Below are 27617 nucleotides of genomic sequence, written 5' to 3'. Positions count from 1 at the left end.
CGCGTACGGAGCACCTGCTTTGTGCCAGGCCCCGTGGTGGGCACGCAAACGCACATCAGCCCTAAGCGTGTGACAAGGCCTGCAGGGCGGTGTCGTGGCCCCCATCCGGCCCGGGTCTGTAAAGGGGGACGCTGACAGCAACTGCTTCACGGGGCTGTTAAGTGAGGTGGTGAGTGGAGGGCGCTTAGCCGCCCTCCCCGCAGCCCTGCATCAAATGCTTAATCAGTGCGATCTGTGTCCTCATCATTAGCTCCAGGCCACTTTCTCGACCCAGCGCTGCCTCTCGGCCCCACCGGAGCGCGCGCCCTTCTCTCCACCTGAAATGAAACCCTCACCCTAGTCCCCCCTTTTCGCAAAAAAAATTTTTTAGAAGTTCATTAGTGCGAGACAGCGCATGAGCGGGGGAGGGGCAGACACAGACTCGGAAGCGGGCTCCGGGCGGGCTCCGAGCTGTTCGCTCAGAGCCCGACGCGGGGCTCGAACTCGCGAACCGCGAGATCGCGAGATCGCGACCTGAGCCGAAGTCGGACGCTTAACCGATGGAGCCCCCCGGGAGCCCCTCGCCCTTCTCCCCTTATTGCACAGCCACCTTGCAGGTCGCTCGGCCTCCTCGAAGCTGCTCCCAGCAGTCAGAGGGGTCTGTGATCCAAGACCCGCCACGCCCCAGCGCTGCCTAACCTTCCATGGCTCCCCGTGGCCACGGGGGAAAGGGTCTCCGCTCCAGGGCGTGATCTGGGCCCTGCCTCCCTTCTCCGGCTTGCTCTCTTGCCTCAAAGTCCCCTGGCCCCCTCTGGCCACCGGCCGTTTGTTCGCGCTGTGACCCTGCCTCCCCCCACCCCCCCCACCCCCACCCCAGGTCTCCCCAGCCCTACAGCCGGCTGGGCTTAGAGCCCTCGCTTCCTGAGCTGTTACTTACTGCTGGGCTCTGTATCTGTCCTCGCTGTTCTTGGTGCTCCCAGGCGGTGACCGGACCTTTCTCTGGCACTCGCCGGGCACGGAGAGGTCAGTGAGCGCTTAAGCGAATGAACGAATGGACCCATGAGTGAATGCGTGGATGGGGAGAGATGGGAACCAGCGGGGAGACAGAAAGAAGGGACATGGCACATCTGGGCTGATCCCCATCCAGCTGCTGTCCCCAGGCCACCCCCGCCCAGGTGAGGACCGGCTGGCCCCCCGGGGTCTCTCCTCCTGGCTAACAGGGGTCAGGGGGCCTGTGCCTCTCCCTCCTCCAGGCTGCTACCGCTACAGCTACGTGGGCCAGGGCCAGGTCCAACGGCTGAAGGGGCCCGACCACCTGGTCTCCAGCTGCCTGTGGCACCTGCAGGGCCCCAAGGATCTCATGCTCAAACTCCGGCTCGAGTGGACGCTGGCCGAGTGCCGGGACCGGCTGGCCATGTACGACGTGGCCGGGCCCCTGGAGAGGAGGCTCATCACCTCGTGAGTCCTGGGAAGGGGGCGGTGATGTGGGGGCCAAATCGCACCCCGTTCCGAGATGAGGGGCTGTGTGACCCTGCTCCTCGGCGTGCGGTCTCTGAGAGGCAGCGGGGCTAGCCCACGGAGAAAGGGAAAAGAGGCTGAAAGGGGCTGCGTCTTGTGGGCCGTCCCCTTTCCCTCCCTGAGCCTCGGTTTCCCCACCTGTAACAAAGCGGTTGTACGAGATGACCCGGAACCTCAGCACTGAGGGGCGACAGGGCTTGTCAGGACGCTTCAGGGTTTGGCAGCCCCGGACCTCCCACCCCCCCCCCCCCCCCACTTCTGGTGCTTCTCAGGGGCGTGTCCTAAGGCAAGTCACTTTGCCTCTCTGAGCCTCAGTTTCCTCGCTTGTAAAATGGGGGCAGAATCACGCCCACCTTGCCGGGTTATTGCGAGGATTTAATCAGTGCCACGCTTCTCACACATCGTAATGCTATCCGTTATTGCTACGTGTTCAGCGTATCCATCAAATATCCGGTAACTGCTGTCCGTTACTGCTCTCATTGTATATAGTCTAGTGGGATTGGGTCACGAGGGGCATTGAATGCCAGGAGCAGTTTGAGCTGTAACACTTGCTAAGTGGCCCCCACTTACCAGCCCCCCCCGCAAAAGTTCTTGAGCAGAGGAGCGGGGCTTTAGGACATCGGATAGGATGACAAGGGCAGGAAGCAGGCGAGTGGCGGTGGGGGTGGTGGGGGGAGACCACGAGGGGGCTGGAAATGGCCTCGGCCTCCAGGAGATGTGGCCACCTCCGCAGCGTGGGGGAGGGGCTCTGTGAGCCCAGGTGTCACGTGGCTCTGTGACAGGTAGAGGGGCCCGGCTGGGAGGGCAGGGGGGGTGCCCCAGGCTGCTGCCTCCTCTGTCTCGCTCGGGCTGGCCCAGCTTCCAGGCGGGAGTGGGGGCGAGAGCCGCGTGTTCAGATCAAGGGCAATCCTGGAGTCTGGGCAGGGCCGAGGTTCTCCCCCAGATCCCTCCCCTCCCCCTCCCCCCCCCCCCCCCCCCCCCGCCCCGGGCCTCTCTGAATATCCTGGCTCTGAGGCGGCACACTCATTTGCGACACCGCCCCCCCACATGGTGACCTCAATCTGGGGTGTGCGTGGGCTGGGTTCCTGGAGGGCTCTGGGAAGGCGGAGAAGTCAGACACCATCTGATTTCCAGCCCCGATGAGGGTGGGGACACTTGCGGGCTTCCCCTGGGGCTTCTTCAAGCCCCACCCCCCACACGGCCTGCCCAGAGGGAGGGGACCCGGCTCGGCCTCGCCCCTGCCGGCTGTGGTACCCAGGCAGCTCGGACATCCCACCTCAGAGCCTTGCAGTCTCCAATGATGGGTCGGATAAGGTCAGGGGGTCCCCAGACTTGCACCCCAGAGCCGTGAGAGGGTCTTGCGCGGTGATAAAGAGGACAGAGCAGGAGGGTCCCCGCCCTACTTGAACCCCGTGGTTTGTCTTATGGGTTTCACACCCTGGGAGACGGCGACACATTTTTGTCTCTGCTGCTAAGCAGATAAAAGAAAAGAACCCCCAACGTTAAAGGCTGAGGCGCCCACTACAGGTGACCTCGGGCCCCTCAACCCTGAAACCTGGGCTCCCTGCGGGGTACCGGCCGGGCACTCGGGGGTCACAGGGCTTCTGAGGGGACAGGGGCTGAGGGACGGAGGCAACCTCCTGGCCTCTCTCACCTGAGGAGCTGGCCTGACCCTCACAGGGCCTCCAGTCGGCCTCCTGGGCCAGAGAGGGTCAGAAACCTGCCCAAGGACACACAGCAGGTTGGCCACAGCTGTGCTGCTCTTAGGCCGCCCTCCCGGGCCCCTCCCGCCCCAGCCACCTTTCTCTGTCCTTCCAGGGTCTACGGCTGCAGTCGCCAGGAGCCCGTGGTGGAAGTCCTGGCATCCGGCGCCGTCATGGCCGTGGTCTGGAAGAAAGGCCTGCACAGCTACTACGACCCCTTTGTACTCTCGGTGCAGCCTGTGGCCTTCCAGGGTGAGGGGTCGGGTCCCTAGGGACGGGGGTGGGTGGGGCATTGCTGTGAGAAACCCAGGGCACAGGCCAGCAGGCCTTTCACCTTCCTGTTGGAGTTGGGAGTGGGACGGGGGCAGAGGGAAGGTTCTGGAAACTCCTCCGCTCTCCACCCTCCCGTGCCCGCGGCTCCTCTCTTCTGTCCTCTATTCTCACTCCATTTCCCTACCTTTCACCTGGCTCTCCGGCCCTCCCTGTCCCTGTCCCCCGTCTCCCTCATTCTCTCTCCCGCCCTCTTTCTGTTTATTGTCTGTTCTGTCCCCACCCTGGACCTGTGTCTCCTCTCCAGGCTCCTCCCCTGGCCCTTTCCGCTCCCCCCCCCCCCCCGCCCGGCTGCCCCCCTCCCGCCCCTGCACCTGCCTGAGGCTAGAGGGTGGGTCTGTGGTCAGGAGGCCCCGAGAACCTCAGATTCACCCCCAGACCACCCTCGCATACCTAGGGTGAGCCCCACATCTCTCTGGAGAAGGCGTTCGGCTCAGGGAGGGCTATCCACACCATTTCCGGGAAGGGCTCCCCAGGCTGCCCGCGGGTCTCCCCGCTGTCCTCCTGCTCCGGATCTCCCTCGCTGACACCCCCTTTCCCAGGAAGAGCTCACCTTGCCCTTCGTGCCCTGGCTGTCGTTAGGCCTGGATCAGCAAGGCCCCTCTAGTTTCTGGAGCAGGTGGAAGAGAGAGGGTTGGAGACAGGAGACCACGAGACGCTGCCCCCACCTCTCCTGGCAGTCTGCCTCTTCCCGCCCCTGGTGTTGGCCCCAGAGGTCTCCTGGCAGTGACCCAGGTCCCCAGCGGCCCCGGCTGGGTTCCGGCAGCCCTGTGGGGGGTGCCTGGGGCCGAGGAGCTGCCGGAGCCCGCGCTGGTTCCAGGGAGTCACTGACATAGCTCAGGGGAGAGGGGGACAAGGTGACCCTGGCTCCGGGGAGAGGTGGCGGGGCCCCTGGGAACCCTCCTGATCCCTCGCCCTCTCACTGTGTGACCTCAGCCAGGTCCCTCCTCCTCTCGGAATCTCAGCTTTGCAAAGGGGAATGATTCTCCCTCCCCCGATGCCCAGAACCGCGAGGCTTGCACAGTGGTGACCACGTGTAGTAAACGTTCAAGGGCAACACAATTCGTGCCGATAGGTAACATTTATTTGAGGACTCACCACCGATCAGGCTCTCTGTGCGTTGCGTGTCTATTTAATCGGCTTAGCTGCCCTGTGAGGTAGGTGCTACTATGGCCCCCGTGTTGCAGATGGGGAAACTGAGGCCCAAGGCCACACATTCACACTCGACCACTGAGCTCGACGGTTTAATGGCAGGATGCGGGTGGGGTTGCGGCTGCCTCTCACCTGCTGGGAGGCGCAGCGAGCTGGGGCCGGGGGGACCCTGTGTAACAGCTGTTCTCGGGGCCCAGCTTGCGAGGTGAACCTGACCCTGGAGGGCCGTCTGGAGCCGCAGGGCGTCCTCAGCACGCCTTACTTCCCCAGCTACTACTCGCCCAGCACCCACTGCTCCTGGCACCTCATGGTGAGCCCCGTGCCCTGCCACCCATCTGCCCTCTGCCCAGGGCACCCTATGGACCTCAGGAAGCCCCGGCGGGGAGGGGACCGCTGTCCTGCCCCTGCTGGAGCAGCCACAGGCTGGGCCCTGGGTGCACATCTCCCCGGGAGGGGGTGGCCAAGTGTGGCCAAGGTCTGCCTCCCTTGGCCGCAGTGGTGCCTGTGTGTTGAGTGACAGACAAACCTCAGCCCCGGCAGGCCCTCTGTGTCGACAGGCCTCCTCCCTTTGCAGGGCTGGGAAGTGGGGCCACCAGCCCAGCCACAGCCCACGGGCCGTGTGGTGACCACTCCTCTGTCACAGGTGCCCTCCCTGGACTACGGCTTAGCCCTCTGGTTTGACGCCTATGCTCTGCGGAGGCAGAGGTATGACCTGCCGTGCACCCAGGGACAGTGGACGATCCAGAACCGGAGGTACCCACCCCCTGGGGCCCCCTTCCTCTCCCCACAGTCACCCGCCTGGGGAGCCCACGTCCCGGACCTCAGAGGGGCAGCGCAGGAAGAGGGCACAGGGCACAGGCCAGGCTATTAGGCCTGCCGCCCCGGCCCCAGCCTCCCGTCCTGCCACCCGAAGGTCTCAGACACCTTGGCTGTTGATTTTGGTTCGGGCGGGATGGCTTCGCTTCCTTGGCTGCTGTCACCCCACTGTCTGGTCCCCTGAATTCTCAAATGAGACGATTCCGGAGCCACAGGACTCCACGTGCACCCGGGGACCCCTCTTCCCTTACCCCACGCCCTGCTGTTGGCCAAAGTCAAGTGGCTTCCGGGCTGGAAAGCTGCATGGCCAGGGCCAAGTCCGCTCTGGCTAATGTGACCAAGGGTGGCCGATCGCCAGGGTCGCTCCGTATCACCCACATCACCCACGGGACGCTTGCCCTGCTGTCTGTCCTGACTTGGGCCCCCGGGGGACAAAGTTTCAGAGGAAGAAGCGAGCCCTCGGGGAGGTGGGACAGGACATAGCAGGGCCACCCGTGGGTCATCCGGGGTTGCAGTTTGATCAGTAGGAGGAGGACTGGTAAATGGCCACTGGGGCAGGCAACCTGGGGTCCCCGGCGGCCCTGACAGCTGCAAGGAGTGAGGTGGGAGGGTGGTGGGGAAGGGAGGCAGTGTAGACACGCTCTCCCCAGTCTGGGAAGAGGTGGGTGACCTGGGACATTTGGGGGGAGGGGATACTTATGATGGGAGGGGCCCCGTGCCTAAGCCCTGAGTGGGAGCGGCCCCCAGAGGGAGAGGGGAGGGTTCGGGCACCTGTAGCGGTGAGATGATGACGTAAGTGACAGGCAGGGCTGTGGGGGTAGGGGGAGTAGGAGGCCCTCCCGGGGCCCCATTGTTGGGCGGCAGACGTTTGGGGAGAGAAGAGGGATCTTGAAGTAGCCTCGCCGGCCGGGGTGGGGTCCAAGGACGTTGGAGAGAAGCTTCTGCACCTAGTAGGGTCGGGCCTCTGCCCTCCCTTTCAATCCCAGGATTCTGGTCTCAGAGGCTGGGATGCTCATGGGCAAAGTTCCTGACTTCTTGGCTTCACGCAGTTTGAGTGTCCGAGATTCCAGGACATAAAATGCAAAAAGGTTCCAGGACTCTGGAAGCCTCGGATTCTGGGACTGGTGTCCACGTTCGCCAACGCGGGCTTTGTCGGTCGATGCTATTCAGACACAAGGTGACAGGGTTGACGACGCTCCTTGACTCGTCGTCATCCTCTCCGGGGCCCTGGCAATTCATCAGGGACTGTGGTTAAAGGGAAAAAAGGCGAAATGCCTGTGGTGCAACCTCAGGCCCGTGCTGTTCGGGAAACAAAAGGCACCCTGTCCCATGGGTCCCAGCGTGCGGGTGTCATTTCTGGGCACCTCCATGTTTATACTCAGGGAGCTCCCTGGGGACCCAGGGGAGTCACTCTTGCAACCGGAGTCGGGCGAGGCGGTCAGATCCAAAGCGTGTGTGGGTGTGCATACGCATGCCCGTGGGTGTGAGTCCACACATGTTCGCCTGCACCCGTAAGTGCCCACCCGAGTGCGGATTCTCCTGCAGAGCCTCTGAGCAGCTGTGCTGGCTGTTCACTCTTTTGGCCACGGCGCTCCTGACCAGCCCGCCGGCACCCGGGTGAGAGGACTGAGGGCCTCTGTGGCCCTCGCCAGTTCCGAGAACGGCCTGGGAAGTCCCACCTCTATCTCCTGAGACCTTCGGGAAGGATCCAGGGTCCCCAGGTGGAGACTCACGCCCCAGGCCGGCCCCCCCGGGGTTCCTGCCCATGTCTGAGTGTGGAAGGGAAGGCAGACGTGTGTCTCCAAATCATAAGCACAGGACAAACATTTCCTCTAGTTTCGCTCTTTTTTGATAATGATCATCCAGTGTAGACGCTGAGAAACTCTTTGAATGAGCATTTGTTGGAAAATTTGCTTGTGTGGGTGGCAAAGATATGAGAGGTCCGGGGAAGGGTGTTGATTTGCAGGCACAGGGTGTATAGGGAGGGGGAGGGCACGGCCCCGGACCCAGAATGGCCATGGACGAGGAGCGATAGAGGGCGGGTTGGGGGCAAAGGGGCCTTGCCCTTCAGGTGGCGATGTAGCAATGAGGAAAGGCTGGGCATCCTCGGCTTTGTGGCCTCCCTCCCCTGGGCCCTTTCTGCCTCTCCCCACCTCCCTCCTTTCTACCCGGCTTCTCCCGGCGCCCACGGCCAAGGCCTCACGCCCTTTGAGTGGCCCGGAGGCGGCGGGGAGGGACGTGGCCTAGTGAGCCTGGCCACCGGCGGCTTGATTTCACAGAACCCGCTCTGGCTGGGCGTCACCACAGCATAGGTTTCCCCTTTACCGGGAATCTGCCTCCTGCCAGCTTCCTCTCCTGTGATGTCACTTTTCTCGTGATCTGCCCGATCGTTTCCCCTTCCCGCCTGCTGACGGGAGAGGCAGAAGCACCGGCTCCCTGGGCCCGCGGGAGCCCCCTGTGGCTGACCCGGCTCCGGGTGGCCCTCCTGGTCCTCTGTGCCGCTGGGTGGCCAGCACTGCCTGCAGCCACGGGGGCTCCCGGTCAGACTGAGGTCAGCCCGACCCCAGGGCTGGGTGCTGGCCGTGTGCAGGCCCGGCTGCAGCTGCTGCCCTAGACGAGCTCACAGCCCGACGGCATCAGCAGCTGGCCTTCCGGGAAGTCGTTTTCTCATGTGTTCCTTAAAATACCCGGCAAGGGAGATATTATCACCCCCATTTTATAGCCGTGAACACTGACGCTTGCTGAGGTCGATGTGCCCGAGGTCGCGCAGCTGCTTCACGTGGCAAAGCTGGCCTCCAGCTCGGCTCTGCGGCTCTGGGTCCGGAGCTCTGGCCGCCACGCCAGACGCTGCTATCCTCCCTCCTTTAGTGCTTGCGCCTTCTGACCCGCCTTCGCACGTAATCTGTCCTCAGGGAATGGAATGTGTGCGTGCAAGCAGCTATCCTGGATCCTTCCTTCCTTCCTTCCTTCCTTCCTTCCTTCCTTCCTTCCATTCATCCATCCACCTACCCACCCACTTTTCCTTCCTTCTGTCCACCCACCCTTCCATCCATTCACCCATCTATCCATCCACCCATCCTTCCTTCCATCCATCTACCCTTCCTTCCTTCCTTCCTTCCTTCCTTCCTTCCTTCCTTCCATTCATCCATCCATCCACCTACCCACCCACTTTTCCTTCCTTCTGTCCACCCACCCTTCCATCCATTCACCCATCTATCCATCCACCCATCCTTCCTTCCATCCATCTACCTTTTCCTTCCTTCCTTCCTTCCTTCCTTCCTTCCTTCCTTCCTTCCATTCATCCATCCATCCACCTACCCACCCACTTTTCCTTCCTTCTATCCACCCACCCTTCCATCCATTCACCCATCTATCCATCCACCCATCCTTCCTTCCATCCATCTACCCTTCCTTCCTTCCTTCCTCCCTTCCTTCCTTCTTTCCTTCCTTCCTTCCATTCATCCATCCATCCACCTACCCACCCACTTTTCCTTCCTTCTATCCACCCACCCTTCCATCCATTCACCCATCTATCCATCCACCCATCCTTCCTTCCATCCATCTACCCTTCCTTCCTTCCTTCCTTCCTTCCTTCCATTCATCCATCCATCCACCTACCCACCCACTTTTCCTTCCTTCTGTCCACCCACCCTTCCATCCATTCACCCATCTATCCATCCACCCATCCTTCCTTCCATCCATCTACCCTTCCTTCCTTCCTTCCTTCCTTCCTTCCTTCCTTCCACCCACCCAATCTTTCTTGAATTCCTCCCGGTGTGGAGTTGCTGATGTGCAAGAAGGTTGATAGGGTCTCTTCTGACAGTCTGGGTGAGGCAAGAAGGAAAAACCCCCAACCCAGAGAGGTGAGAAAGCAAACCGGCCACTGCGCAAACATGTGCCTCCAGACCCCCACGCTTTGCAGCTGAGCTGGGTTCCACGGACTTTAGACTCCTGGCGCCTCCTGAAGAGGGCTGATGGGGGAGGAGGTGACGCTTGGATGGGGAGGAATTAGGGAGCCAGAGGGGGTACATGCCCTTCCCCAGAAGGCTCTGCAGCAGGATCCAGACAGGCAGATGCGCACAGGGGCCCAGCTGGTGCATCACTCCGTGAGGCAGGCTGCGTCGGGGAGAGCGGGAGAGGGAGGGGCGGGCTGCAGCCCTACACATGCCTCTGATTATTCCCAGCCAGTGTTCCTGGGGCTTCCTTTCCAGAAGAGGAATCTAGATTATTATGTGAAATTAGTGGCTGACTGAACTTGAAAAAAAAATTATTTTAACATTGCATCGACGAAAAAGACTGTCTTTAACTTGGGTGAGTCAGCCTGAGTCCCTAGATTGTAGCCTCTGCCTTGCATTCTTATGGAGAGACTTGCCCCAGGAAGGCTGTCGCCAGCCCCTGCCCCAGCCCTCCAGGGTGAGCCCCAGATGCTGCCCAGACAGGTCCCGGGGGCACCAGGCTGAGCCACGGGCTGATTCTGGAATTTCTTCTCTCAGATGCCAGTAGGGAAAATGTTCGGTCAGCACGCACCGGTACATGAGAGAGCCAGAGCTCAGGGTGACCACGTGGCCCTCAGATTCTTCTGGATTGAAATGTTCCACTCCTCTCCCACCTGGCTCTGGTTTCTTTCCTGTCTCTCCACAGTCTGTCCCTGACTGTGTGGGGACAGTGCCTCACGCCCCTGAGCCTTAATTAAACACGTTCAGGGTTGTGCTGTGACACTTTTCCCCTGGCCCCGTATTTCCCACCTCCTACCTCCCCTGTCCCTGCTCCTCAGGGAAAATCTCCGGGCATAATAATCCATGATAACATTTGTCCACGTTAGAAACAGTCCGATGGACGAGCCAGCCAGCCAGCCCAGACCCGCTTTGCTTCCTTAGTTTTAAAAGGACAAGGGCCAGGACTGCTCGAAGGCGCCCCCTAGTGGCGTTTCCTCCCTGTCTTGTCCCCTTGGACTGGAGGAGCCGGGCTTCTCCAAATTTTCCACCTTTACACCCTTTAAAATTATTGAGCGCCCCAAAGCGTTCTTATGCGGGTCATATCATCTACGTTTACAGCATTAGAAATCAGAGGTACGAAAATTTAAAAACACTTACCAATTCATTTAAAATAACGAGCCCGGGGATGCCTGGGTGGCTCAGTCGGTCAAGCGTCCGACTTCGGCTCAGGTCATGATCTCACGGTTCGTGGGTTTGAGCCCCACGTCAGGCTCTGTGCTGACAGCTCAACCTGGAGCCTGTTTCCGATTCTGTGTCTCCCTCTCTCTCTGCCCCTCCCCTGTTCACGCTCTGTCTCTGTCTCAAGAATAAATAAACATTAAAAAAATTTTTTAAATAAAAACAAAAAATAAAAATAAAATAATGAGCCTGTTACATTTTAACATAAATAACGTATTTTGCAAAAAAAAAAAAATTATATTTTCCCAAACCAAAAACAGTTGGTGGGAAAAAATATCGTTTCACGTTTTTGCAACTCTCTCCTAAACTGGATTAGTAGACCAGAACCGGATACACACATCTGCTTCCACATTCAACCGGCTGCCATTATCGCTAACACATCGTGTAGTCTCTGGAAAATTCCCCCGCATCCTTGTTGAGAGAATGTGGGTGAACGTGGCAGGTATCATCCGAGCATTATTATGAACATAATTTTTACTTTGGACCCCCCGCCCTGAGGTTCCCCGGACCACACTTTGAGAACTGCCTGTTGGTCTGGAGGCAAGGAGAGGATTCACTGTGACTAGACAGCAGGAGGAGGCCGGACCTTAAGCCGGGTCGGTGGCGGAACCCGGGAAGTTGCAGTGACGGCCAGGGTGCCCATCTGCCCCCCCCAGAGCGGGCTGAGCGCGTCCTCCTAGGTCCTGAGCAGCCTGGATTCTGGTTTACCTCGATGGTTCCCTACGCGAGCCTCATCTAGAAAATGGGACGAGAACAATCCCTGTGTCACGAGATGGAGTTGTTGCAAGAACCTCGAAATCTCTGGGCAGTGAGGCCTTGTGATGTTGCTGTCGATGTGGGAGGGGCCGGACAAGACAACCCCACATCTTCCTCGGGTGTTTGCTGATGAACTCATTGCTTAGTCAGGTGAACTGTGGAGGGCTTGCCATGTTCTAGAAGTTCCGGGGAGGTACCCGGCGCCTGCAAATCAGGGGAGCTGCTCTGTGGGCTGCATCTGCTGTGGGATGCTCCCATCATGTTTTGGGGCATTCCCGCCTGCTCTCTTGACTTCCTCCCGTCCTCTCTGCCGGGGGTGGGGGGGGGGGGGGCACTTTCCCTTCCGTTTGCATGTTTTCTGACCTGTGTTCTGGGTGTTTCCTGCGTCTGTAAAGCATCCCTATTTGCTCTGTGAGGGTGCTCCCTTCCCTGTGGGGGGTGTTCCTATGAGCTGTTCAGGGAGGGGATCCCACCTGCGAAGGGAGGGAACCCCAGGCTGCTGTCTGGGTAGCGACCCTGTCACTCTGGGGGGGGGTGGGCTGCCCCCCCTTGGTGAAAGCGTGCCCACGTGCTCTGGGAGGCAAGGTGCTCCCAGGCGTGGGGTGGGATGAGCCCCCCCATACCTCCGTCCCTGGAGATGGGAAGATTCCTCCCTGCTCTCTGGGCAGAACTTCACCCCTCTGTGGAAGTTCTCCCACCTGCTCTGTGGGGACGAGGGCATCATCTTGTGGTGGGGGAGTCCCGGAGGGATGTGATGGCCCTCCTGTGGCCGGGGAAATGGTCGCCCCTTCGTGGGACAGAGAAGCTGATGGCCGTCAGCGTTACTCTATTGTATTGGTCCTGGGAGCAGAACTGGTGTCTCCCTCAGGTCCAGAGAGAGTCACAGGGAGACCCCCCCAGGGCTATGGAGGCTTCTCAGTGGGCAGGACGGTGCCCGAAGGGGGCACACGGCTGCCTTCCCCCTGCCCCCCTCCACACTGAGCACAAGGGGAGCGTCGTCTCCTGTCTACACCCAGTAGACCAGTCAAGGACTCCTCCCTCTACTGACACACTGAAGTTTTGTCGGCTTTGGAGTCAACGGGGGTAACCATTTCCCTTATTTTCTAAGGCAGGAAAGCGTGCAGCTCAGAGAAGGCCACGGACTTGCTAGGGGGCCAGGCTTTGAATTTTATCCCGCAGGGAATGGGGAGCCACTGAAGGGTTTTGAGCAGGGGGATGACGGAGGCTGATTTCCAGAAGATGACTGTGGGGGTGAGCGTTCACCCAAGGGAGAAGTCAAGACAGATGAGGTGGACGATGGGGGAGCAGCTCCCCCTTCCTCTCCGGCTGCTCTGCCCTTGCCCTGTCTGTGCGCGGGGACCTAAGCTGTCCCTTCCCTCGGGCCGGCCTGTGTGGCTCTGAGCCTCTCTCGGTCGCCCCCAGGCTGTGTGGCCTGCGCACCCTGCAGCCCTATGCCGAGAGGATCCCCGTGGTGGCCAGCGCCAGCATCACCGTGAACTTCACCTCCCAGATCCCGCTCACCGGGCCCGGCGTGCAGGTGCACTACGGGTTATACAACCAGTCAGATCGTGAGTAGGGGCAGCCTGGGGGGCAGGGCGGGCACCCCCCGACGCCCCTGCAGCTTCTTCCCGCCTGCCTCCCATCCCCAGAGGCTGGACAAAAGGACCGTGTGTGTGTGTGTGTGTGTGTGTGTGTGTGTGCGCGCGCGTGCGTTCACTAGGCACACCCTCTCATACACGCCTGTGCGTGTGCTGGGTCCGTGTGCCTGGCCACGTATGTCCTCATGGACTGTGCATACCGGCGCGTGCGTGAGCACACGAACGCAGCGTGTCCGTCTGCCCGTGTCTGCACGATGACACGTGTCCTGACGGCGCCCTCCCCGTCCAGCCTGCCCTGGAGAGTTCCTCTGCTCTGTGAATGGCCTGTGTGTGCCAGCCTGCGATGGGGTCAAGGACTGCCCCAACGGCCTGGACGAGCGGAACTGTGGTGAGCCACCCACCTGTCGCACCCCTCCTCTCTTCTCTATGCTGAGCCGAGCCCCCTTCTTCAAGTCACGCGCGGTCCCCCTTCTCAGCATCCGGGAAGTGGGCTCCCTTCGCTGTGCTAGGTGGCAAAATGGAAGCAGACAGTGGGAAAGTGGGCTCCCCCGGACCGCCATGTGGGGCAGGAGCAGGGATAAGGTGGGACCCCAGGTCTCCTGACTCCCAGCTCAGGGCTTCTCTCCATCAGGTCACGGCCCCCAGCCGGCTGTCCGAGAAGGAACAGAGTGGCTGGAGGACCAGGAAGGGGAAGGCTGTTGTGCAGGGACAGGCGAGGCGTGGGCGGCCAAGGAGATAATCCTGTGTCTCCCTCCCTCGCGTGCGGTCTTCACTCCTCTACTCAGGGGTTCGCACTGCAGCTGCCATCTTCTTGGTGTTATGTTCCCCACTGCCCGGCCCTGGTGGTCTCTTGGAATAACGCCTCTCCCTCTGAGTTCTGGCTTCTGGGCCCCCAGATTCACCACCGGGGCAGCCTTTTCTTGTGTGACCTCCCCAGGCCTCCCCCAACCCCGTCCCACCCAAGTTTTACATCCTTGGGGAGAGAAGCGGGAGGGAAGGGAGATGTGCTGGGGAAGGTGTCTCATTTTTGGAACCAGAGCACCTGGCTGCAAGTTCTGGCTCAGCCAGGTGACCTTGGACAAGTCACTTCCTTTCTCTTTCCACTGGTGAAACGGGGTACCTCACAGTACCTCACAGGGTTGCTGTGAAACTCGGTGGGTAGAGTAGCTAAGAAAGACATCTGGGATCATAACACATGTTCTGCAGGCAGCACAGGGTCCCGGTCTGGCTTCTCTGGCTTCCCTCACCTGCCTCCTTTGTGTGTCCCCACACAGTCTGCAGAGCCACATTCCAGTGCCAAGAAGACAGCACGTGCATTTCACTGTCTAGGATCTGTGACCGGCAGCCTGACTGTCTCAACGGGAGTGATGAGGAGCAGTGCCAGGGAGGTAGGGGTGGGGGGTGACCAGCTGTCCAGAGGAAAACCAAACAATGGGCTTAGCCAGACAGCCCAGCCCTTCTGCATGCTTCTTCAGCAAGGGCTTCTGCCTTCTTGTCCAAACACTTACCAACCCATCTGTATGGACGCTGATATGTCCATTCATCCATCCAACCATCCATCCAACCATCTGTCCAACAACCTGCCTCCCAATCCACTGAACCATTAATCTACTCATCTATGAGTTCAATTAACTACCTGTGTGTCCATCATTCCATCCTCCGTCCACGTATCTATGAATGCATGTATGCACGCATCCAACCATTGGTCTCTTTACCTACCTATTTGCCTATTGGACCTTACATCCACTCATTTATCCATCCTTCTAGCTGTTTGTCAGTCTCCCTACTGGACCATCAATCCACTCGTTTGTTGGTCTGCCCAGTCTCCTGTCTGTATTCATTGTTTACCCATCCATCCATCCATCCATCCATCCATGCATCCATGCATCCATCCAACCATGCATGCATCCATCCATCTATCCATCCATGTATCCATGCATCCATCCATCTATCCATCCAGGCATCCATGCATCCATGCAGCCATCCATCCATCCAACCATGCGTCCATCCATGTATCCATCCATCCATCCATCCATCCATCCATCCATCTATCCATCTATGCATCCATGCATGCATGCATGCATCCATCCATCTATCCATCCATCCATCAATCCATCCATCCATCCATCCATCCATCCATGCATCCATGCATGCATGCATCCATGCATCCATCCATGCATCCATGCATGCATGCATGCATCCATCCATCCATGCATCCATGCATGCATGCATGCATCCATCCATCCATCCATCCATCTACCCATCCATCCATCCATCTATCCATCCATCCATCTATAGATCCATGCATCCATCTATCCATCCATCCATCCATCCATCCATCCATCCATGCATCCATCCATCCATCTATTCATCCATGCATCCATTTATCTATCCATGCATCCATGCATGCATGCATCCATCCATCCATCCATCCATTCATCCATCCATCTATCCATCCATCCATCTATAGATCCATGCATCCATCTATCCATCCATCCATCCATCCATCCATCCATCCATCCATCCATGCATCCATGCATCCATTTATCTATCCATGCATCCATGCATGCATGCATGCATCCATCCATCCATTCATCCATCCATCCATCTACCCATCCATCCATTCATCCATCCATCTATCCATCCATCCATCCATCCATCCATCCATCCATCTATCGATCCATGCATCCATCAATCCATCCATCTATCCATCCATCCATCCATCCATCCATCCATCCATCCATTCATCCATCTATCCATCCATGCATCCATCTATCCATCCATGCATCCATCCATCCATCCAAACATGCATCCCACCATCCATCCATCCATCCATCCATCCATCCATCCATCCAAACATGCATCCATCCATCCATCCATCCATCCATCCATCTATCCATCCATCCATGCATCCATCCATGCATCAATCCATCCAACCATCCAACCACCCATGCATCCACCCATGCATCCATCCATGCATCAATCCATCCAACCACCCATGCATCCATCCATGCATCCATGCATCCATCCATCATCCAAACATGCATCCAACCATCCATCCATCCATCCATCCATCCATGCATCAATCCATCCAACCATCCAACCACCCATGCATCCATCCATGCATCAATCCATCCAACCACCCATGCATCCATCCATGCATCCATGCATCCATGCATCCATCCAAACATGCATCCATCCATCCATCCATCCATCCGCCCATCCATCCATGCATCCATCCATCCATGCATCCATGCATCTATCCATCCATCCATCCATCCATCCATCCATCCATCCATCTGTCCATCTATGCATTCATGCATCCATCCATCTATCCATCCATGCATCCATCCATCCATGCATCCATGCATCCATCCGTGCATCCATCCATCCATCCATGCATCCATCTATCCATCCATCCATCCATCATGCATCCATCTATCCATCCATGCTTCCATCCATGCATCCATCCATCTGTCCATCCATGCATCCATGCATCCATCCGTGCATTCATCTATCCATCCATCCATGCATCCATCTGTCCATCCATGCATCCATCTGTCCATCCATGCATCCATCCATCCATGCATCCATCCATCCATCCATGCATCCATCCATGCATCCATCTATCCATCCATGCATCCATGCATCCATCCATCCATCCATCCATCCATCCATCCATGCATCCATCCATCCATCCATCTACCCATCCATCCATGCATCCATCTATCCATCCATCCATCCATCCATGCATGCATGCATGCATCCATCCATCCATCCATCCATCCATCCATCCATCCATCCTTGCATGCATGCATGCATGCATGCATCCATCCATCCATCCATCCATCCATCCATCTGTCTATGCATCCATCCATCCATGCATCCACCCATCCATGCATCCATGCATCCATCCATCCATCCATGCATGCGTCCATCCATGCATCCATCCATCCATGCATCCATGCATCCATCCATCTATCCATCCATCCATCTGTCCATCTATGCGTTCATGCATCCATCCATCTATCCATCCATCCATCTGTCCATCCATGCATCCATGCATCCATCCGTGCATTCATCTATCCATCCATCCATGCATCCATCTGTCCATCCATGCATCCATCTGTCCATCCATGCATCCATCTATCCATGCATCCATCCATCCATCCATGCATCCATCCATGCATCCATCTATCCATCCATGCATCCATGCATCCATCCATCCATCCATCCATCCATCCATCCATGCATCCATCCATCCATCCATCTACCCATCCATCCATGCATCCATCTATCCATCCATCCATCCATCCATGCATGCATGCATGCATGCATCCATCCATCCATCCATCCATCCTTGCATGCATGCATGCATGCATGCATGCATCCATCCATCCATCCATCCATCCGTCTATGCATCCATCCATCCATGCATCCACCCATCCATGCATCCACCCATCCATGCATCCATGCATCCATCCATCCATCCATGCATGCGTCCATCCATGCATCCATCCATCCATGCATCCATGCATCCATCCATCTATCCATCCATCCATCTGTCCATCTATGCGTTCATGCATCCATCCATCTATCCATCCATCCATCTGTCCATCCATGCATCCATGCATCAATCCGTGCATTCATCTATCCATCCATGCATCCATGCATCCATGCATCCATCCATCCATGCATCCATCTATCCAACCATGCATCCATCCATCCATCCATCTACCCATCCGTCCATGCATCCATCCATGCATCTATCCATTCATCCATCCAACCATGCATCCATCCATCCATCCATCCATCCATCCATCCATCCACCCATCCGTCCATGCATCCATCCATGCATCTATCCATCCATGCATCCATCCATCCATCCATCCATCCATCCATCCATCCATTTATCCATCTATGCATTCATGCATCCATGCATGCATCCATCCATCCATCTATCCATCCATCCATCCATGCATCCATCCATGCATCCATCCATCCATCCATCCATCCATCTATCCATCCATACATCTGTCCATCCATACATCTGTCCATCCATACATCCATGCATCCATCCATGCAGCCATCTATCCATCCATGCATCCATCCATCCATGCATCCATGCATCCATCCATCTATCCATCCATCCATCTGTCCATCTATGCGTTCATGCATCCATCCATCTATCCATCCATCCATCTGTCCATCCATGCATCCATGCATCAATCCGTGCATTCATCTATCCATCCATGCATCCATGCATCCATGCATCCATCTATCCAACCATGCATGCATCCATCCATCCATCTACCCATCCGTCCATGCATCCATCCATGCATCTATCCATCCATCCATCCAACCATGCATCCGTCCATCCATCCATCTACCCATCCGTCCATGCATCCATCCATGCATCTATCCATCCATGCATCCATGCATCCATGCATCCATCCATCCATCCATCCATCCATTTATCCATCTATGCATTCATGCATCCATCCATGCATCCATCCATCCATCTATCCATCCATCCATCCATGCATCCATCCATGCATCCATCCATCCATCCATTCATCTATCCATCCATACATCTGTCCATCCATACATCTGTCCATCCATACATCCATGCATCCATCCATGCAGCCATCTATCCATCCATGCATCCATCCATCCATTCATCTATCCATCCATCCATCTATCCATCCATCCATCTGTCCATCCATGCATGCATGCAGCCATCCATGCATCCATCTATCCATCCATCCGTCCATCCATCCATCCATCCATCCAACCATCCATCCATCCAACCACCCATGCATCCATCCATCCATTCAACCATCCAACCATCGAACCATCCAACTACCCATGCATCCATCCATTCATCCAACCAGCCAACCAACACCTGCAGACAACCCAGGGATAGGTGAGGCAGAGTGAGGGACTGGGAATAAAAGTCCCCTGCCCTCTGGGATTGTCCATTAGTAGGAAGACATGATGGGTGACTGGCCCATCACCTTCTGGACATCATGTCCAGGAGCACGGGAAGTCTGGACTGCGGGAGGAGATCAGGCAGGGAAAGCTTCCTAGAGGAGGTAGGCTTTGAACATGGCCTTGAAGAGAGGTAAAATGTAAATAGGCGGGAGGAAAGGAGAGCAGGCCAAGACCAGGTGGTGGCACAGAAAGGTCTTCGCAGCGAAGACGGTGAGGAGCAGGCGGGTGGCTGGCTGGGGCCGGGGTCTGGAGGCAGGCCGGGCTAGGCGGGGAGCCTCAGAATGCCAGGAGAGGCACAGCCCGGTTCTTGGAAGCTAGTCTGAAAGCAGAGGCATAGTTCTGCCTCCCGGTACACCTGGAGTGGCAGGCACGACCTCGGGAGTCACAGCCTGCTAAGGAGACACAGCCTTGCTCTCAACACACCAGTCTGAAGGGGGTGAAGGGTGGGGAGGGGACACGGCCTGCCTTTAGGACACGCTGCAGGAGCCCCAGGGACCCCTTCAGTGTGGTCCAGGGATCACTCCGCAGTCTCCTCCGGCCTCTTCCAGGCTCCATATTCCCTGGGCCTTTTTCAGAGGCTCCCTTGGGCTCGGGCGCCTACTCTCGGTGACCCATCCCCACCCCTTCTCCCGCAGGGGTGCCTTGTGGGACATTCACCTTCCAGTGTGAGGACCGCAGCTGCGTGAAGAAGCCCAACCCGCGGTGTGACGGGCTGCCGGACTGCAGGGACGGCTCAGACGAGCAGCACTGTGGTAAGCCTGGCCTGCGGCTGCCTGGGGCCCTTCCACGGGGCAGACGGGCGGAGAGAAGGCTCTCTCCAGCGGCTGGGCCCTGGAGTGTGGCGGGGAGGGAGGTGCCCACACGGGGAAGCTGAAGGAGAGCTCACTTTGTCTCTTTCTGTCCTGCCTCTGCACCTGCTCTGGGTCCGTCCTCTCCTTTATTCTTTTTCCCGCCTCCTTCCATCTGTCCTCTGCCTTTCCTCGATGCCTCCCCTTCTCCGGCTCTCTCTGCCTGTTTCTCACTGGCTTCTGGCCCTGCCCCTCCCCCACGCACCCAGACTGCGGCCTCCAGGGCCCCTCCGGCCGCATAGTGGGCGGCGCCGTGTCTTCGGAGGGCGAGTGGCCCTGGCAGGCCAGCCTCCAGGTTCGAGGCCGACACATCTGTGGGGGGGCGCTGATCGCTGACCGCTGGGTGATAACAGCCGCTCACTGCTTCCAGGAGGACAGGTGAGTGGGGGGCATGGGCACCTAGACCACAAGAGATGGGGTAGAGAAGGCCATGGCCGGGGGGGGGGGGGTGGACAGCGGGTCTGAGATCCAGGCAGGAAGGAAGGGTGGTGGAAGCCCAACAGACGGGCTGTTCTGACCCTTGGGTTCCGTCCTGGCTCCACCATGAACATAGTCTGCGGCCCCAGAAAGGATGCTCAACCTCTCTGCTCTACTTCCATATCTCGATTCAAGCTGGGTCAGTGATTCATTCCCCACTCACTCATTTACTCATTCATTCAGAAATATTTCTTGCGCTCCTGCTAGGGAGCTGGGCCGGAAACTAGGGGTACCAGCAGAGAACAGAACTGCCCGACCTGGCCATAGGCCATGCCCCCCCTCTGCCAGGTTGCCCCCCTGATCTGGTGAGTGGGACCCAAAGAAGCCAAGAAGGGGCATGTCACCCACAGAGGTCTTCTCCCTCTGCACGATGGGCTCTCAACACCTCCTCCCCCCCCACCCCCATCTCCTGCCCATCATCCCCCCCGCCCCGCCTCACCCCCAGGACAGCCAGCTCTGGACTCCCCTCCCACACCTCCTCTTCTGTCCTGGGTCTACACAGCCCCCAGCCAAAGGCCAGGAGCCATCAGGGCGCCCCACTCCCTGCTCCTTACATCCAGAGCCAGAGACCAAGTTCTCTCGGTGCGCCCGGCCAACGCTCAGCCGTGGCCCGTCCACGCTATCACCAGCGCCTCGGGCCACCCCAGGCAGCCCAGAGCCCAGCTCCGCTTTGCATTCCCTGCCCAGGTGCCTGGGGGCTCTTTCTGGGTGCAGTCTGACCACCTCATTCTCTCACTGCCTCCCTGGCTCCCCGCAGCCCGCAAGGTAAAGAAAGATTTGGACGCTGACCTGACATCGGGGGCGGGGGGGTGGGGAGGGGGTCTTCACTGCCCCTTCTCTGCTGACTGCTCTGCACTCCGAGCCCCCTCCCCTCCCCAGTGAGGACTAGGCAGGTCTCAGCGAGCTCACAGCAGCCCCATCTGCAAAGCGCAGGGACAAAAAGGAGAGAAATGTTCGTCACTGCCTGGCGCTGTGCTAATTTTTTTACATGCACAGCCTCACTGAATCCCCCCAGTAACGTAGGAGTAGAAGGTGCTATTCCCCCATTTCACAGATGGGGAGACTGAGGGCTAGAGAGGCGCACACACACGGAGGCAGGGGTGAAGCTGGGACTGGAACCCAGGCAGGTGGATTCCGGCGCCAGCACCCACGCTGTACCCCCCCCACCAGCTACCCGGGGGGTGGTGGGGAAGGGAGGGAGTGGTGGCCCGCGGCCCACGTGGGGAAGCTGGCTCTCCTCAGGGGCTGGGACCGGAGAGGCCGCGGCTGAGCGAGGACGCGCCCCCTCCCCACCCCCAGCATGGCCTCCCCGGCGCTGTGGACCGTGTTCCTGGGCAAGGTGTGGCAGAGCTCGCGCTGGCCGGGCGAGGTGTCCTTCAAGGTGAGCCGCCTGCTCCTGCACCCTTACCACGAGGAGGACAGCCACGACTACGACGTGGCCCTGCTGCAGCTCGACCACCCCGTGGTGCGCTCGCCCGCCGTGCGCCCCGTCTGCCTGCCCGTGCGCTCCCACTTCTTCGAGCCCGGCCTGCACTGCTGGATCACGGGCTGGGGCGCCCTGCGTGAGGGCGGTGAGCCGGCTTCGGGGGGGGTGGTGGGGGGCAGGTCTAGGGAGTCGGGGTGCGGGCAAAGGGCCCCAGGGCTCCACCCCAGTGGCCCTCTGGTCCCGGGGTGAACCGGGGCTGCTTGTCACAGAAGCGGGTGGCTCCTGCCTTCCAGGCCTTTCCCTCCTTGCATGACGTATTTAAAGGGAACGAAGGTCGCGGGGGGATGTTCCCTATGGGTGAGGTGGTGGGGCAGGCTAGGAACCCAACAGCCCCACGGGCAAGCTCCGACCTCCGCTCCTGGGACAGAGGTGGGGCGGAGGGGGCCCGGGGAGCGCTCTTAATTGTTACCACTTTCTACATCGAGGTTGGGTTTTAGGGAACGTGGTCTCATGTATTCCGTCGGACACCCCGAAGGGTGGCTATTACGGTCCATTTTATGGATGGGGAAACTGAGGCACAGAGACTTTTTTTTTAGCAGCTGCTCAAAGTCACACAGCCAGACAGGGTTGGAACCTAGGACTGCCTGACCCCAGACCCCCTGCTGTTCCTGCTACAGCCTCTCAGCAGCAGGGGGGTTTCTCCCCTTCCCACCTAAACTGACCATCCCTAGAGGCTACTTCTGTTCCGTGAATATAGGCCCAGGCTGGCATAACCACAGCCATGCCCAGCACCCCTTAAAGGTGGTGGCTTTAAAGACGGGGACATGATTTACAATCTGGAGGCAGGCCAGCGGGACCGTGCGGATAAAGATGGGGAAACTGAGGCTCAGATGAAAAGTGACTGGATGGAGGGGATGATGGAGAAGAGTAAATCAAGGGTTGGTTCATTTGCTCCTTCCTTCCTTCCTTCATTCATTCATCCAAGGGCACATTTATGAGCATCTACTATATGCGAGGCATTGAGTTGGGCAAAGGGACTATAAAGATGAGAAGAGAACATTCTGGGGGGAGACGGTGCTAAGAGCCGACATGGGTGGGGAGGCACAACGGCGGTGGCAGCCCAGAGGAGACGCCTAGCCAGGCACGGTCTGGGAGGCGTCCAGAGGAGGGGCTATGTCTAAGCTGGGGCTAGGAGGACAGGTGGGCAGTAACAAAGGGGAGGACAAAGGTGTCCGGTTAAGCGCACAGGAAGCTGCCCAGGGAGCCCTGAGAACGGCCGGCACCAGAGGGGAGCTGGGGGCAGGTGGGTCTGGGTGAGGACCGGCAGGAAGGACAGGGGTCTCATGGGCCACTGTGAGGAGGTTGGACCAGGAGTTCACCTGACCCGCACTTTATTTATTTATTTATTTTTTTAAATATGTGAGACTTATTGTCAGATTGATTTCCATACAACACCCAGTGCTCATCCCAAAAGGTGCCCTCCTCACTACCCATCACCCACCCTCCCCTTCCTGCCACCCCCCATCAGCCCTCATCAGTTCTCAGTTTTTAAGAGTCTCTTATGCTTTGGCTCTCTCCCACTCTAACCTCTCTCTCTCTTTTTTTTTTTTTTCCTTCCCCTCCCCCATGGGTTCCTGTTAAGTTTCTCAGGATCCACATAAGAGTGAAAAAATATGGTACCTGTCTTTCTCTGTATGGCTTATTTCACTTAGCATCACACTCTCCAGTTCCATCCACGTTGCTACAAAGGGCCATAGTTCATTCTTTCTCATTGCCAAGTAGTATTCCATTGTGTATATAAACCACAATTTCTTTATCCATTCATCAGTTGATGGACATTTAGGCTCTTTCCATCATTTGGCTATTGTTGAGAGTGCTGCTATAAACATTGGGGTACAAGGGCCCCTATGCATCAGTCCTCCTGTATCCCTTGGGTCAATTCCTAGCAGTGCTACTGCTGGGTCATAGGGTAGGTCTATTTTTAATTTTTTGAGGAACCTCCACACTGTTTTCCAGAGCGGCTGCACCAATTTGCATTCCCACCAACAGTGCAAGAGGGTTCCCGTTTCTCCACGTCCTCTCCAGCATCTATAGTCTCCTGATTTGTTCATTTTAGCCACTCTGACTGGCGTGAGGTGATATCTCAGTGTGGTTTTGATTTGTATTTCCCTGATGAGGAGCGACGTTGAGCATCTTTTCATGTGCCTGTTGGCCATCTGGATGTCTTCTTTAGAGAAGTGTCTATTCATGTTTTCTGCCCATTTCCTCACTGGGTTATTTGTTTTTCGAGTGTGGAGTTTGGTGAGCTCTTTATAGATTTTGGATACTAGCCCTTTGTCCGATAGGTCATTTGCAAATATCTTTTCCCATTCCGTTGGTTGCCTTTTAGTTTTGCTGATTGTTTCCTTTGCTGTGCAGAAGCTTTTGATCTTCACGAGGTCCCAATAGTTCATTTTTGCTTTTAATTCCCTTGCCTTTGGGGATGTGTCAAGTAAGAAATTGCTATGGCTGAGGTCAGAGAGGTCTTTTCCTGCTTTCTCCTCTAGGGTTTTGATGGTTTCCTGTCTCACATTCAGGTCCTTTATCCATGTTGAGTTTATTTTTGTGAATGGTGTGAGAAAGTGGTCTAGTTTCAACCTTCTGCATGTTGCTGTCCAGTTGTCCCAGCACCATTTGTTAAAGAGACTGTCTTTTTTCCATTGGAAGTTCTTTCCTGCTTTGTCACCGACCCACACTTTAAAACCACCTGAGGGGGGGCGCCTGGGTGGCTCAGTCGGTTAAGCGTCCAACTTTGGCTCAGGTCATGATCTCACGGTGCGTGAGTTCAAGCCCCGCGTCGGGCTCTGTGCTGACAGCTCAGAGCCTGGAGCCTGTTTCAGATTCTGTGTCTCCCTCTCTCTCTGACCCTCCCCTGTTCATGCTCTGTCTTTCTCTGTCTCAAAAATAAATAAATGTTAAAAAAAAAATTTTAAACCACCTGAGGGCTGGGGTGCCTGGGTGGCTCGGGTAGGTGTCCGACTTCGGCTCGGATCATGATCTCACAGCTCTTGAGTTCGAGCCCCACATCGGGCTCTGTGCCAACAGCTCGGAGCCTGGGGCCTGTTTGGGATTCTGTCTCCCAATCTCTCTCTCTCTCTCTTTCTCTCTGCCCCCCCCTGGCTCGCACTGTCTCTCTCCCTCAAAAATAAATAAACATTAAAAAAAAAAAAACCCAACCACCTGAGGGCTTCCAGAAAGACACCGATGTCGAGCCCCACTGGCCAAACAGACCAGATCTCAGGGTGGGACCAGGCACAGTGCCGACAGAAGCTCCCTGCGGGGGTCTTACGTGAAGCACTCGTGGAAAAGCACCGGGCTGGACGCGGGGGTAGCACTGATGACTTTTAGGGGAAGAGTGTAGGGGTCAGGTGTGCGCTCTGGAAAGATCTCCCCAGGAGCCGTCACCGAGGAGAGCAGGCAAGAGGCCGCCAGCAGGAGGGGCTGGGGGGTGTGGAGAGGGACACTGGTCCTGATAGGCTTTGGGGGGGGGGGGCTGTGTCCCCAGGGGCTGCGAGGAGCCAGAGCCGAGTGATGGTGAGGTGGAGGGGTAGGGGGTGAGCAGAGCAGATGAAGGGGGGCTCCTGAGAACAAGGGGAAGGGCGGGAGGAAGAGTCAGGTCTCATGTCTGCCTTCCGCCCTCGGCCGCACGGGGCAGGCCCCACCAGCAACGGTCTGCAGAAAGTCGATGTGCAGCTGATCCCACAGGATCTGTGCAGTGAGGCCTATCGCTACCAGGTGACGCCCCGCATGCTGTGTGCCGGCTACCGCAAGGGCAAGAAGGACGCCTGCCAGGTGACTCGGGGGGAGGCGGGGGTGGGATAGAGGAGGGAGGGAGGGAGGGAGGGAGGCCCTCCCGCCACCCGCGGCCTGGCCCTCTGCTCGCACCGGCCTGCCGAGGCCCCGCAGCCTCCCAGCGACGCGGGGCTGGCTAGCCCCAACTTCATTGATGAGGAAACTGAGGCTCGGGGTGGGGGTGGGGTGGAGGGACTTGCCCCAAGTTGTCCCAGGTCACAAGAGAACCGTGGGGGGCAGGTCTAAGGCTCAAACCCGGTTCCGCCCCCTGCCCCTGCAAGGCACTTTGCCCGAGGGGACACAGTGGCAAGGGATGGGAGCCCACAGAAGGGAGGCAGAGGTGAGTGGGGCGTGGGGACACCCGCGGATGCTTCCGCGATGGCCAGGACCCGCGGAAGCATGGGCAGGGCTGCTCTGGGCTCTCTCCACTTACCAGGAGCGGGGGAAGTAGAGGCTTCAGAAGGGGGTGTGACTTTCTTGTCGGCTGGAAAATTCCCAGCGGCCAGGACCCTCGCCTTACCCTGACGCGGCCCTGTCTCTTCTCTCCCCCTTGCAGGGCGACTCGGGAGGCCCGCTTGTGTGTAAGGAGCCCAGTGGCCGCTGGTTCCTGGCGGGGCTGGTCAGCTGGGGCCTGGGCTGTGGCCGGCCCAATTACTTTGGTGTCTACACCCGCATCACAGGAGTGATTGGCTGGATCCAGCAGGTGCTGAGCTGAGGAGCTGCCCTCCCTGCGGAGCTGGGGCCCACCTCCCGGACTCAAGTGGCCAGGGCACCCACTAAGGAGGGGAGCGAGTTTTCTGGGGGCAAGCAGGGCCCCGCAGAGGCAGGGGGTGGCGTCCCGTGGTCCCCGACCTGCTCCCTGACATCTGCCCAGGGGAGGGCAACAGGAGGAGGAGGAGGAGGGCCAGCAGCTGGTGGTCGACTCCCCCTGCACCCCAGGGCCGGGATGGTCAGCAGGCCTGGCTGAGGGGGTTCACATCCAGCCCTGTCGCCTTCTGATTCCCTCTCCCCCTCCCCCTTCCTCCACTGCTAACTCTGGTGGGGGGGAATGGTTCAGCAGCACCAGCGAGGCTTCCGGGTCCCAGGAGAGGTGTCTGGGCTCCCCTCCGCTAATGCTGAGCAGATCCCAGCCCGTGAACTTGGGGGGGGGTGTGGATGGAAGGCACCCTCAAGGAGGGACCCGCAGAGCCCCGGAGACAGCCAGCTGGGCCAGCTGCCACAGTAAGCCAAAGGGTGGGGGAGCCCCGGGTGTAGGGTTCTCCCCCCACCCCTACCTGTCCCCTGGGCCTCCACTGCTCACTCTCACCTGTAAGTGAGCTCCGCCGCCCTGTGGAATAAAGCCGTTTGATCTGAGGCTCTGCTCTGGGGGTTAAACAGGGCCCCGGAGCACTGACCTCACGCTCTCGACTGTGCGAGACTCCGCTTCCTGCCCGGTCTGTTCATCAAATGTCTGGAAGGCCAAGGTTAGGTCAGTGGGGGCAGGAGAGTGACCTCCCGGGCAGTTGTCCGGGTCCCAGGACCAACCCCAGGAAGGCAGGGGTTTGGTGAACCGGAGAGCAGAGCGAAGGATGGGACAAGTGATGGGCTCCTTCTGGAAGCCTGGGAGGACACTGAGGCAGAGAGGAGCAGAGCCGTCCTCGTTGGCACACCCGCGTTTGGGGGTGAAGCCTGGCGTGGAAGCCTCACCTCCTGGTTCCCAGTCCTCCACTTCTCCGGCACAACACTCCCTTTGCATTCTTGGCATCATTTACCCGGCAAGCTCTCCTGCTGTGTGTCAACTCCTGCAGTGGGGCCACGGAGACGCACAGAGCTCAGCTCCTGATCTCAGGAGGCCTGGGGATGGCAATCCAGCATGAAGGGGCTCTGGGGTAGCCGAGAACTCGGGGAGTCAGGGAAGGCTGCCTGGAGGAAGTGAGGCTTGAGTTGTGCGGCCCGAAGATGGCCAAGGTGGGGAAGGGCATTCCAGACAGGGGAACAGCACGTGCAAAGGCAGAGTCCCACCAGAACGGGACATA

General features: G+C 58.2%; 1 protein-coding gene across 3 annotated transcripts in view; it reads left to right on the top strand.

Moving 5' to 3' along the window:
- TMPRSS6 (transmembrane serine protease 6) overlaps positions 1–27010 on the top strand; it is a 41749-nt gene extending 14739 nt beyond the window's left edge. For all 3 annotated transcript variants that reach the window (XM_078449477.2, XM_078449475.2, XM_078449476.2), the window contains 12 exons: positions 1233–1437; positions 3316–3452; positions 4880–4992; positions 5326–5435; positions 12851–12996; positions 13316–13414; positions 14301–14414; positions 19656–19772; positions 20078–20246; positions 21645–21916; positions 25466–25602; positions 26159–27010. In XM_078449477.2, coding sequence (XP_078305603.2) covers positions 1233–1437; positions 3316–3452; positions 4880–4992; positions 5326–5435; positions 12851–12996; positions 13316–13414; positions 14301–14414; positions 19656–19772; positions 20078–20246; positions 21645–21916; positions 25466–25602; positions 26159–26317 — 1778 coding nt within the window. In that variant the 3' untranslated portion in view covers positions 26318–27010. The remainder of the gene's footprint in view (positions 1–1232; positions 1438–3315; positions 3453–4879; positions 4993–5325; positions 5436–12850; positions 12997–13315; positions 13415–14300; positions 14415–19655; positions 19773–20077; positions 20247–21644; positions 21917–25465; positions 25603–26158) is intronic.
- Positions 27011–27617: the final 607 nt, after the last annotated feature.

The sequence above is a fragment of the Panthera onca genome, chromosome B4, assembly GCF_046562875.1.
Source record: "Panthera onca isolate mPanOnc1 chromosome B4, mPanOnc1 haplotype 2, whole genome shotgun sequence".
NCBI classification, from domain to species: domain Eukaryota; kingdom Metazoa; phylum Chordata; class Mammalia; order Carnivora; family Felidae; genus Panthera; species Panthera onca.
This window is presented reverse-complemented; position numbering and strand designations above follow the sequence as displayed.